The sequence below is a fragment of the Talpa occidentalis genome, unplaced genomic scaffold, assembly GCF_014898055.3.
Source record: "Talpa occidentalis isolate TD23 unplaced genomic scaffold, MPIMG_talOcc4v2.1 talOcc4.15, whole genome shotgun sequence".
Classification (NCBI taxonomy): Eukaryota; Metazoa; Chordata; class Mammalia; order Eulipotyphla; family Talpidae; genus Talpa; species Talpa occidentalis.
Window position 1 is genome coordinate 12,183,502 of NW_023601543.1, and position 13,312 is coordinate 12,196,813.

The following is a 13,312-nucleotide window of genomic DNA, read 5'->3' on the forward strand; positions in this document are numbered from 1 at the left end:
GTGGCTTCCAATTAGTGCTGCTTTGATGCCCGCCCAAGCAAATCATTGCAAGAAAGCCAAGGGAATCCCCTCCCCCACAATCCAAGGAAGGGGAAGCTTCTCTTGAGGATGGTGGGAGACTCCCCCCCAGGGAAGATCACGTACAGCCAGTGCAGTATGGCTCCTGCGTGCCAAGGGGCCCTACCCTTTAGTTCCACATTTAACACTGAATGGCAACTACTCTGAAGAGTCTCTTTCTTCCCTGAGCAGACAGCTGTAAGCCAGTGTTGAGTTTGTCCTAAATGAGAGTGTAGGCTCCACTGTTTACATGTTAAATGGTGTATTTGGCGTCTATGTATTAGAATAACGTGGAATTGGAATCAAAGAACTTGCCCTTCAATCCAGGTGGTTTTCTCATGGGGCAACTAATTGTCTAAACTTTCTGTCCTGTTTTTCTAGAGACGGGTCAGTTGAGCAGATGACCTTCGTTCATGGTGGAGATTCTTTTATTGTCTGTCATGGGCTAGTAGCACAAAGAAAAGAAATGTGGACTGAGTTGTACTGGGTAATTAATATGTCACTTAATTTAGTTTCAGGTGTATTTCTTTGAAGAGAGAAATAGAAATATGCAGCTCCCTGCCTGTTAAATTTGTAAGCCAGAGGATAGGAAAGCTTTAAGGAAAGATTGAAAACAAAATCCACTTAATTTCCATGCCAGAACAAGCTGGAGAAGGAGTGGTGAGAAGAGACAAAGGAGGAGAGAAACAGAGAGGCCCAGTAAACTCTGTGGGAGGGAGATGGCCCTGCCATGCTTTGCTGCCTGCAGGGCTGTGGTGTCCCAGGACATTATCACCTCTTGTCCTGTCCTTTGAAAAGCTCATTAATTCTCCAACATTTTCCAAAGTCTTTTCTTCTACCTTGCTGAATAGTATGTGTGGATTTGTTTTTAAGAAGCAAAGTTTCTCTTGGAGACCATGGTTTCTTTCCCCAGTCTTTAGTCTGTTTCTTCCCCCACCACAGTCTTTCATCAATTTTTCGTGAAGAAAGGACCTGCACTAAAACATTGTATTTTTGGACTGGAAAGTAGTGGCCAGTGCACACGCTGTGCTGGAGACCTGCTCTTTGTTCTCCAAGAAACAGGAACTGCCTGGAACCAGGCATCATTTCATTATTCTGAAGTTCTTTTCTAATCAAATCCACCTGGGGATTCTAGATGGCGTCTAATAAGAATAAGATACACAGAAAACAAAAAAGAACTCAGTGAACAAGCATATCAAGAAGTAGCACTTTTAGGGCCTCCCCGGTGGCGCAGCGGTTGAGCACTGGGTTGCGAAGCTGCCCACGGCCTCTGCAGCACCGGTTCAATCCCCAGCTGCTCCCTGGCCACCAGAGGAGGGTCCCACATGGCGCGCAGACCTCTCCTGCCGCCCGCTGCTCCCCTCAGCAGTGTACTTCGTCAGTCTGCCTGCTCTGCTCCCCGCTCTGGCTCTGGTGAATTCTCTCACCCTCCCGCGCTTCTGACTGTACCCAGTGCTTGTATAAATAAATAAATAAATAAATAAATCTTAAAAAAAAAAAAAAAGAAGTAGCACTTTTAGAGAAAGAACCATACAACTTTACTGGAGAGAAAAGTCTAGAAGGAAATTTATCCAAATATTGGCAGGGATTATTCCTGGCTGGTAGGTTTTTTCCCCATCTACTTTTTTTTATTATCTAAACTCTCCATAGTGAGCATATTATTTCTTTTTCAGTGAGAAAGAAAACCAACATTTTTCATTGTGAAAGGTGAAGAAACAGATTTGCATCACTATTTACAGCTCTGGCAAGTGTTGAAGTTGTAGCTCTCACAGATCTCCCTTTCGGTGGACATCGAATTTGGCTCTTTCCCAGATCTCCTGGTTGTTTCCTTTCATTGTTCCAAGGAGTGGCCCTCCCCTAGGAGATGAGCTTTCCTTAGACACTTCTCTCTTCTCTGCCCCCTTTTGTTATCTCTCAAGAATAGCTGTATTGAGACAAAATCCAGGTATCATACAATTCATCCATCTAAAGTATGTATCGTTCAACTGCTTTTTGTATATTCAAAGAGTTGTGCAGCCATCACCACAGTTATTTTTAGAAACTTTCATCACCTCAAGAAGAAACCACATAGCCAATAGCTATCATCCTCCAATCCTCAATTCCCTAGCCCTAAGCAACCCCTAATCTACTTTCTGTCTCTGTACATTTGTTGTTCTGAGCATGCCTCATAAATGGAACCAAAATATGTGGTCTTTCATGACTGGATTCTTCCACTTAGAATTTTTTTAAAGGTTTACACATGTTGTATCATGTATACCTTATTCCTTTTTAAAGCTGAATAATATTCCATTATGTAGATTATGTATTTGTTTTTCCAATCATCAGTTGTTCTGCTATTTGACTATTTTTAACTTTGACAGTTGTTCTGCTATGCATGTACTTGTACATATTTGAGCACTTATTTTTCTTTTCTTTCCTTTAAAGATTTATTTTATTTATTTATGCATACAAGAACTGGGGTGCAAGCCAGAGGTTTGAAGGGTGAGAGTATTCACCAGAGACAGAGTGGGGAGCAGAACAGGCGGAGCTACTCAAATATACTGCTGAGGAGAACAGCGGGCAAGACAGGAGAGGTCTGCTGCACCATGTGGGTCAGCTCCCTGATGGAACTCATGCCGCAGTGGCTGGGGATAGCTTGATAGAGCTGAGACTTGAACTCCTGCGCCACCGGGGAGGCCTGTACTTATTTTTAATTTTCTGAGTTATATACCTAAGAGTGGAATTGCTGTGTGATGTGATAACTATGCTTAACTTCATGAGGAGCCTCCAAACTGTTTTCCACAGTGGCTATACCATTTTGCATCCATCCTCTCCCCCTCCCCCAGCAATGTGTGAGGGCTCCAGTTTCTCCACATCCTCATCAGCAGTAATTGTCATCTTTTTTATCACAGTTATACTAATGGGTGTGAGGTGGGATCTCACTGTGGTTTTGATTCACATTTCCCTGATGACTGAGCTACCGTTTTAAACTTGACATCATCCTGGCCCTTCATATCTGATGCTTCATCAATCCTTATAAAGGCCATCACCACCTACTTCCCAAGGAGAGGCCATTCTAATTGCTATCCTAGATTAGTTGAGTAGTTTACCCATCCCAGTAGCTAACTAGCTTTCAAAAAAGAATACCAGGAAAATTATGTTAGGAGAGAACATGCTTGTACTTATTTATATTCATTTCAAAAGATGAAGAGCATATTTATCTTGTGTTTGTGAAGTTAACTGCAACTTGAAAAAGAATCATAATTATAATGAAAACATTTTGATTTGGAATGTACTATATATTCCATATATAATATATTTCTATGCTTCAGACTCATAATAATGGCAATTTGGCCATCGACTGCCCTGTGGGAGCTACTATGCTAAAACCTTTACATGCTTTGTCTCATTTAATCATCACAGCATTTTGCAGACAAGGAAAGTAAGCCTCAGGGAATTTAGGGCTCCCCTAAAGATTCCCTGCTAAGTAAGTGAGGAAGTAGCTGACATTTTTGAACCTCACATTGGTGAAACTCCAAAATCAGTAGTCACAGCTGCTGTTCATACCCGGATGTAAGGGGCTGTTCTGAGATTTCCGCCATCACTGTAACATGGCTGCTAAATGAAGGTGTATTCCAAGTTCTGAATAGTGAACACACTTCCTTCCTCGGTCCATCCTATCTGTCCTGTGGAGGTAATGAGGACTCTAGAAAGTAGGATGGCCTTGGATTTCCCCATGTTACTGTGTTCAAGTTTCAAAGAGATTCCTCTGAGTTCTAGAATGTGATGGCCCAGACTGCGTTCACATTACTCACATTCTTTGTGGTTTTCTTGGACTTTGATCTTGACCCCATCAAGTAATATCCTTCTATACTAAAGTGGGAGGTGTTATGTTTATCACAACCCCTCGTCCCCTGAACATTTAGTCAGACCTTCTTTGAATCTTCTCCAACTTTTCCATGATCTTTTTGATCAGCCAAGAAATCTGTAAAGGGTTGAGAGACTGGGAGGAGTTTTGAGTTCTGGTAGTTTTGTTTTTTTTTCCTTTTTTTAAGTTTTAGAGAAGTCAAATTAGAAGGCTTTGGTATGAGGTCAATTTTTCTTGCCATATGCTATGTTAGTTGAGAGTTTGGAGGTAGAAGAAGGCCTAAGGGAAACTCTTTGATTAAAGGGAGGGCCATCGTTTCCCATAGACTAATGGCCATGCTCTATTTCTTCATGGGGTGGGGGGAGTTCCTCGGCCTCAGCCTTTAGTCTTTCAGTTTCCACTCTTGGGGACTGTATTATTACCTTGTAAAACAGACTATCTCTCCTATTAGTGTTAATTGAACCCATCTTTTTCCTCTGTGAGCAAGTCTAATGTTGACTTTTATTTTCAGAGCCTGTACTGAATGAACCTCTTCACTTTGGAAAGGGAAAGAGCTGAGCCTCCAGGAGTAGACTGGGGGTGGTGGTAACTTGCGGGGGTACCAGGAGTGATGTATGTCCCACTGACCTTTCTTGAGTTGTTCTATGCATCACTCTGGATTTGCTGTGACCCGAGCCTTTATGAAGATATGTTGAGTGTTGTAAGCTCTCTCTCTTTTAAATCATTAGCTGTAATGAATAGTTTTATGGTAATGAAATGGAAAATAACATTAAATACAAGAAAATAATTTCTACCAGTCTTCCCTCTTTGTCCAGATCTGAGAACAACCCCCAGAAGGCATTCCTAGGCTCAGGACTCCCACCAGTCTGCAAATGAGATTCAAGCCTCTGGCTCCTCCAGAGGCCTATATATCAGGCCAGTCCATTCTTATCCTGGAGACAGTATTGAATAACTACTCCACTGCCAGCAAATTCCCTGGCCACAGTCTCCAGAAACTTAGTAGAGACTTAAGATAGACTAGGATACAAAAACTGCTTTAACTCCCTTTCTACCAGGAACATTGCTTTAGAAAACAAAGACATTTATTTTTGTATGTTTGCCACTGAACATCAATTACATCGATGTTTTAATATTTCTTTTTAAGCATATCCACTTCTTTCCAGTCTACAGGGCCTTATTTTGTGTGCCCATGTCCATTTTTAACAACATAATAGGGTGGGTATTTATGTATACATGTCTATGTATGTTTGCATACATAATATATTCTCTTTCTCATACATAAACACATCATATATAGCCTAAAAGTTAAGGCAAATAAATAAAAAATATACTAGGATCTCTTCACTCTTGCTTCCCTCCCTCAAAGGAGCTACTATACACAGAGAAAGAACAAAGAAACCTTTCTCTTCTAGCAGACAGGAGTTTCTCTGACTATATTGTCAGGAGAATTTCATAGAACTCACACTGCTCTGAGCACCCTGCAATTCTGAACTGCAACTATTAGCCAGAGCCTGTATGGAAAGGGGCCATCTCTAGGGTAATAGCATTGTAAATTACAATCAATGCACTCAATTACACCCAGAAACCAAAAGATATGTAACGCTCCTGTGTGCCTTGCAATCAGCACCCTTGAGAACGTAGGTACCAGCGTTCAGAACAAAAAAATGGAAGCAGAACTGTGCTTGAAAATGGATGTTGGAATTAACTCATCCTTCTGATAGGAACAGCACCTACTATGGCAGGCAGTTCTTTTTCTAATATCATTTTATTGATTTTTTTTTAAAAAAAACTATTCTGGCCTTGTTGCCAAGAATGTCTTTAAAAATCACTTATTGCTCTAATCAGTTTGGCAGAGCCATTCTGTCATGCTGATAAGGAAATTAAACTTTTCACATACTGGGTTTACTTGCCTCTTATACACAGATGTTTTGTTTTTCTTTCAGGGAACTAATTCAGAAGTTGAAATCTTTCATCAGCTTCTATAGCGCTCTGCCTGGCTACGTCTGCAGCCACAGCCCTGTGGCCGAGAACGACACCCTTTGCTGGAATGGACAAGAACTTGTGGAGAGGTAATGTTTTTCTGAATATTAAATAGAGTGGTCCTTAAGGAATAGTCATCATGCGTTCATCTCATGCCTTCTCTCTGCCTCCATTAATTCCACTAGAAAAAGCTTGCACATGAGCGTGTGTGGCGTGCCGTGTGCTGTCTGCAACTGACAGCCCTCAGGACATAGTTTTTCTTTTTTCTTTTTTCATTATTGAGGAAACAGAGGTTCACAAAACAGCACTGTCTATGATTTAGGGGAAGAGGGTCACACCTCCTCAGGTGTATGTCACCGCACCACATGTCCCACCAATGCATGCATGCACCCTTTACCCTAGGCCCCTGGGCCCCCTACCGGATGTGTTTTTGGAACTAGTAGACTTTTTTAAATTGAGGTAACTATGGTTTATAAAACTTGTAAGTTTCAGGTGTACACTTTATGTACTTCAACATCTGTATATACTATATCATGATCACCCCAAAAATCTAGTTTCCACCCACCACCATACAATTGACCCCACTTTACCAGTTTTGCCCACACTCTCATTCTCCTCCCCTCTGGTAACCATCATTCTGTTGTCAGAATCTAAGAGTTTGTTTTTATTTTGTTTGGTTGCTTTGTTTCTTTATCTTCCATAGGAGAAAAATCATATAGTGTTTGTCTTTCTCCCTCTGCTTCTGTTTAGCGTAATTCCCTCAAGGTCAAGCTCTGTTGTCACAAATGCCAATATTTTATGTTTTCTAATTGAATGTTGTTCATATAACTAATTCATGTCCAGTATACTTTTGTGAATGATGTTGTTTGGGAACCAAGAAAATCCTCTCTGTGAAATGGTGGAATCCAAAGACTGCTAAATTTGAGTAAGTCCAAAAGTTAGCCAAATGTGCTTTTGCACCATTACAAGAATTCTGTTAGGGCCTCCCTGGTGGCGTGAGGGGTTAAGCACCACACTATGAAGCAATCCACAGCCTCAGCAGCACAAGTTCAATCCCCCAGCCAGCCAGGGGGCAACCCACATGGCTCAGCAGACCTCTCCTGTCTTGCCCGCTGCTCCCCTCAGCAGTGTATTTCAGTACATCTGCCTGTTCTGCTCCCAATGCTCTCTGGTGAATCCTCTCACCTCCCCCCACCCCCGTATCTCTGGCCTCTACCCTAGTTCTTGTATGCATAGATAAATAAATCTTTTTTTTAAAAAAAGAATTCTGTTAGATCAAAGGTTTTTGTTTCATTTCCTAGCTTTAAATACCTTAGGGTGTTGAACAATATAGCAAAATAAATATTGGAGAAGTGTTGCTATTCCAAACTCCTAGTTATATTTCTGAAAAATCTTTTCTTTCCAAAATACCTTTGATTGTTGATATATACTATGCACGGGAAGGAGGGAGAAAGGAATGGGGAAAAAAGAAGGAGAGAGGAGGGAGGGAGGGGATTTTATTTGTAGACAGAATAAGGGTAGTACATCCCAGGAAGTGACCCTTTTTGGTTAGTAACCTCAGGTGATAATTAACCTATACTTAAATTACTGACCTAGTACAATGATGGGACTAGGGAATAGTGTCAAACTAGATATTTTGGAAATTACTAGCAGTATACATTTAGTAATATGGAGTGCTGTAGCCTGAGGACTTGTGTGCCCTCTATTTGTACCATTTGTAAAGATTAGCTTTTTCCTTCATGTCTCATCTATAGTTCAAACCTCTTTGTAGAGCTTTTCATTGAATTTATCATTGAATTTAGTCTTAAGTAACATTTGCCAACTCATATAGTCAAATGGGTTGTAACTTTGTTATCTTTGTATCTTGGGTTTGTGTTCCTTTGAAAATATTTTACTTTTTGTCAAGAAAATTTATGGAGGGGACTCCCTGGTGGCGCAAGGGGTTAAGCACTGTACTATGAGGCACTCTGCAGCCTCTGCAGCACAAGTTCGATCCCTGGCTGGCCAGCGAAAAACTCACATGGTGCAGCAGACCTCTCCTGACTTACCTGCTGCTCCCCCAGCAGTGTATTTCAGTCTGTCTGCCTGTTCTACTCCCCACTCTGTCTCTAGTGGATCCTCTCACCCCCCACATCTCTGGCCTGTACCCCAGCTCTCATATGCATAAATAAATCTTAAATAAAAAAAAGGAAAAACAAAATTTATAGAAATAAAGAATCCTGAAAGGGAATGAGACTTGTCAGTGGAGACATCCGATTAAAAAGAAAATAGCTGACTGAAGAAAATGATGATCAATTTCCTGTCAGCTGCATTACCTGAGATGCATCTACATAATATCTCTGATGAATGCAATTGGTTGAAAGTTAGACACTGATAGTTCAGCCTTCAACATCCCTATTCTTTCTTCTCTTGGCATCTTGTCCTGCAGGATGCTCTACTTGGGAAAGGCTGGCAGGAGGGAGAGAGGGACAAATAGGGCTTCAGTATTTGTTTTATCACCATCTGTCTCCACACTTCTTGGAGACAGACATTTTTCAGCTGGCATTTTTACTTTAGCTTTCCTGGAGGCAGAAACATGATATTTTCATCTTTCTGATTTAGGGAAGCACTTCGTTAGCCTGAGTGTATGCCCTGGAATAAAAGTATCAAAGTGTAGTACTGTTTGCTAGTATGACACTTTACATAGTCTACCTTACTTGAGGTAAGCCAAGATGGTTTATGGAAAGGCTTTGATAGAAAAATAGAATATGTGGAAAATTAGTTTGGTGTAGCATGAATATTTATGGCAGCTAAAGATTTTTTTAAATCCTGGTAAGGTGAGACAGATAAGTTTGAGAAGCACCCCCATGTGATAATCCCTCCAAAGGCTTAGACTGGCATATTTTTTTATCATAGATTTATCTCAAAAATAGTCTTTCGTGACAGCTATTTTTCAGAACCTACTCGATAGCAATGCAGTGACATTTATCCCTTAAGATTATGGTGTCACATACAGTAGCTCTACCTTCAGAATTGAGTGAGAAAACCCCAGCTTATCCCACAGACTGACAGCTTAATAGGGTTGCCACATTCAGTCAAGGCTGGGCTTGTTGACTACTATGTCTATAGCAGCAGAAGGAGACATTTTCATGGCATGACACTGATGTCTTTAATCACCTGTTGAAAACTGGACCAATTATTACTTTAAGCAGATCATGCCCTACTAATACTTAGGCCTGTTCCTCCTGTTCATAGGGTCATCTCCTTATACGGAACACATTTGGAGATCTCTGGGACAGTCTCAGCCTGCCCACACCACCTTCAACAAATAAATATCAGCTCACATTTTTCCCTTTGAAATGTGTTTTTTTTAAAGATTTATTTATTTATGCATACAAGCACTGGGGTACAGGCCAGAGATGTGGGGGGTGAGAGGATTCACCAGAGACAGAGTGGGGAACAGAACAGGTAGACTGACTGAAGTACACTGCTGAGGGGATCAGTGGACAAGTCAGGAGAGATCTGCTGCGCCATGTGGGTTGCTCCCTGGCTAGCTGGGAATTGAACTCATGCTGCAGAGGCTACAGATTGCTTCATAGGTTGCATCTTAACCCTTGTGCCACCAGGGAGGCCCTGAAATGTGTTTCTGATGGTGGGGTAAGATCTGCCTCCTTTTCCCATCACTGCTCCATGGACCAGAATGCTTTGATTTTAATCTGAAAGGCTTGGGAGATGTGTCCATGAATGACATATACAACTGCATTTAATACAATATTGATTGAAACCTAGGACTTCTATACTCCTTAGGTTATTATTGCTTCCTTCAAAGTGGGTGTTGTGCTGGGTGATAGACTGAAATCACTGATGCTGTAGACAAAACATTTGTTTACATCTTTGGGGAAAATCTTGAGGGTGTATGGGTCAGTTCCTGTAATCTGCAAGATGTTGGTTCTCAGCCAGTGGATTTTCAGTGGTTCAGGCTCAGGCTGAGGATTACTGTGAGGGGATCCTGAGAGGGTAAGAAACATGAGCCAGCGGCTTGATGCATATCTAGAATAGGACCGTCTTCCCGGTGATAACAGTGGAGATGTTAATCCTGGTCACTCTGTGCTTTGGGTGGGTCATTTAACATCAGATTCTGTTCCCTTATTTTTCAGGTGGGAACAGTGGAACCTATTGTCCATCATGTCTGTGCAGATGAGGTAGCTGTTGATATTATAGTATCATAGCTGGTTGAGCAGGTTGGGGAAGAGTCCTAGCAAAAGTGAAGAGGTTTAGGCCATCTTCCTGCAAGGGACAACTGGATTTGGGGAAATATCTCAGTCTTTTGTAACCAAACTACTGAGTGGGGTCACTGATCAAGCAGGGTCATGCCATCTGGAATGAGGAGAGGAGGTTACTGGGTAGTTTACCTCTTGTGTCACTTAAACTGACTAGATGGGGTTTCCAAAGAGGAATTGCAGAAATGTTCTAAGTTATCCCAGAATCAGCAAACAGTTGGGCTGAATACATTCTGGTAGGTAGTCACACAATGGAGATCTGCAATTATTTTTTATTCACCTCTCAGATAGCATGTAAGGCAGGTGGGGAACTGACTGAAACAAGTCTCCTGACCTTTTCCTGAGTGAGTAGAGGACCAGCCACCTTCAGTGTCACTTCATTAGAAGGCCTCTGCCTCCTGACAGTAACACGCCCAGGTACCCAGATCCAGAAGAGCTATTTCTGCTCATCAGCCACAGAGCATCAACAAAAATGGACTCTTGACACTTGAGTTTCAAGGACTGAGGCAGGCACTTTGGGGGAAGCATCTTTCTTGGCAACCTCCCGCCAGCAGAGGTGGTGCTGCTCTGGGCCCTCGCCTCCTGGTCTTTGTGACTGTAGTGGTGACTTTGTTCTCCCACAGCTACAGGAAATGGCCCTTCTTTACTGATGCTGGTACCCAATCCCAAAAGGAACACACATGTGAGGGCCCCTTGGAAAGAAATTCAGCTGTCCAGATTTGGGGTTTTTTTGTTTGTTTGTTTTTGCCTACCCTCTCAGACTTCAGCAAGTACAAAACATTGTTTGAGTATCTCCAGTGAATTTTATTGGTAGAAATATAGCCAGTTGGGGCATGAACAAAAGCATGGAACTCAGCATTTCAGAGCAGCCTCAAAAACCAGCACAGCAGAGTGTATAAGTGTGCAGGTTTGGACTCAGCAAGCCGGGGCTTGGACTTGTGCTTTTTCTCTTCTGTGAGTCCCGGTTTCTGTAAAAGACTGGTAATCTTTTCTTCCTGAGCAGATTGTTGAGAGGATTCAAAGAGACTGCGAAATGCAGACCAGAGTGCCCGGAACACGGTCCTCAATAAATGGTAGTGATTAGTGCTGTTGCTGAACAAAGCAAACCTCCTATAAAAAGGCCCTTGCAATTCTTTACTGAAAGATAGACAGAGCTTGTCCTGATTTTAGCTCCCTTCAATGACCCATTTCTTAATTCTTTTTTTAAAAGATTTATTTTATTTGTTTATGCATACAAGAACTGGGGTGTAAGCCAGAAGTTCAGGGAGTGAGAGGATTCACCAGAGACAGAGTGGGGAGCAGAACATGTGGATCTACTGAAATACACTGCTGAGAGGAGCAGCGGGCAAGACAGGAGAGGTCTGCTGCACCTTGTGGGTTAGCTCCCTGGCCAGGGATTGAGCTCATGCTGCAGTGTCTGGTGATAGCTTGATAGCACTGAGACTTTAACCCCTGTGCTACCAGGGAGGCCGCATTTTAATTCTTTAGGAAGACCACATCATGCACCCCCTCTCATTTTTACCTTTCTTTCTCTCCCATTCTGCAAAAACATCAGAACCCACATCATTGGTCCTGGTTGATGCAAATGGTGGGTGATTGGGTCCAGTGGGGGATCAACAGGGTCATTTACATCTAAGGTTATGTGCTGGACTGGCCTTCCTTCCTTTAATGTCTTGATTTATAGCAAAGACAGTTTCAACTGTTCCTTCTATGACTTATTACAGGTGTCTCCCACTATCTGAAAATGGAACATTCCAATTTACAATGATTTCATAGGTTGTTTTGGAGGTCTGGGAACACCAGTCCCATAATTTATATGGAATCACTTTTTTGAGCAATCCCAGACATAGAAAGTAACCCCCCAAATCATACCAAATAGGTCCACTCTATGTTCAGATAGAGGAAACCTGTGGTGATTAACCCAAGTCATCTTCCTAACTTACTGATGTTAGAAACCAGGATGGGTTCATTGCTGGTCAAATCTAGTTGCTCAAAGCTCTGAAATCCTTTCTTTCACCCTTGGCTTATCCTTCATGGAAAAGGCAAGTGATCGTTAAAGTCGTTCATGATTTCCCAATTTCTCAAGCCAATGAATTTTATTCTTTACGTGACTGTGGCTTTGATCTTTGGGTTTGTCTCCTTTATGGTGAAGTTTTATGTGCCCCATCAAGGAAAATTTACTCGAATTTGTAGCTCCTGGGTCACAGGAGCAGCCTACTTTTTGTCCCCTCATATTTTAGTCAACCACATGACAGGTGGAGCTTAAAAACCACGCAAATGAACTCTTGCCTGGTTAGAGCCACTCCTTGCTCCCCACTCCCCTTGCTCTGGGCATATCTTTGGGCCGAGACTACAATGTGTCTCTGCTTAATGAGCCAGAGTAAGTCACCCTCACCTGAGCTGGGGGCGTGCCAGCTCTGAGCAGATGACACGTAAACTTTTCGTGTTTGCTTTTCCCTTCCTGTGAAATAATGAAACAAATGTCTCCCTGGCCTACCCCATGGGGTTGTTGGCCTCCAATAAGAAAATGCATATGAAGTATCCTTCAAAATGATGACGTAGCCTCCATTACTAGGTGTGTCAGAGTGGGAGAGTAGGCCCGTTCCAGATGGACGTTCTACACTAAACAAATGGCTCCCTGTGAAGACTAATGAACGCAGCACTACTGGCCTGTTTCCAAACACACACTTTTCAGCAGCATCCTGAATCTGTCTCTATGCCTTGCTCTAAACATATTGCTTTTTAATTGTTTTCCTTAAGTAAATCCACCGATCATTCTATTTTCCATTTTAAAATAGGAAACAATTCTATTTTGGAACAAATCAGTCCATGGTGCTGAATGAACCAATTGAACCAGTATAAGAAAATATTTTAAGGGATTGGTAGCACCATTTACATTAATGAAAAGTCTGAGTAGCAGACCATTTTGATATAAATGCAATTTTATTACTTTCTGACACATATAATAACGGGGCTGGGAATAGAACTTGGAGAAAAACAGAAGATCAGAGCAATCAAATAAGAAGAATCATTGATAGTGAAGCCATCATGGTGAACGACCTGCTAAAGTCCATCATCCTCAAGTTGACTGACATCCCCCTGGTAAAAGCCATTTTTTTTTCTTTTTTTTTTTTAATATTAAATTTTATTTTTATATTCCCCCATACAA

The 13,312-nt window shown here is 41.9% G+C and overlaps 1 protein-coding gene across 1 annotated transcript in view; it reads left to right on the plus strand.

The window, feature by feature from the left end:
• The window catches only part of GPC3 (glypican 3), a 379,321-nt gene that overhangs the window by 242,161 nt on the left and 123,848 nt on the right, over positions 1-13,312 (plus strand). The window contains exon 5 of the mRNA XM_037512804.2: positions 5,848-5,973. Within this exon, the coding sequence (XP_037368701.2) occupies positions 5,848-5,973 (126 nt within the window). The remainder of the gene's footprint in view (positions 1-5,847; positions 5,974-13,312) is intronic.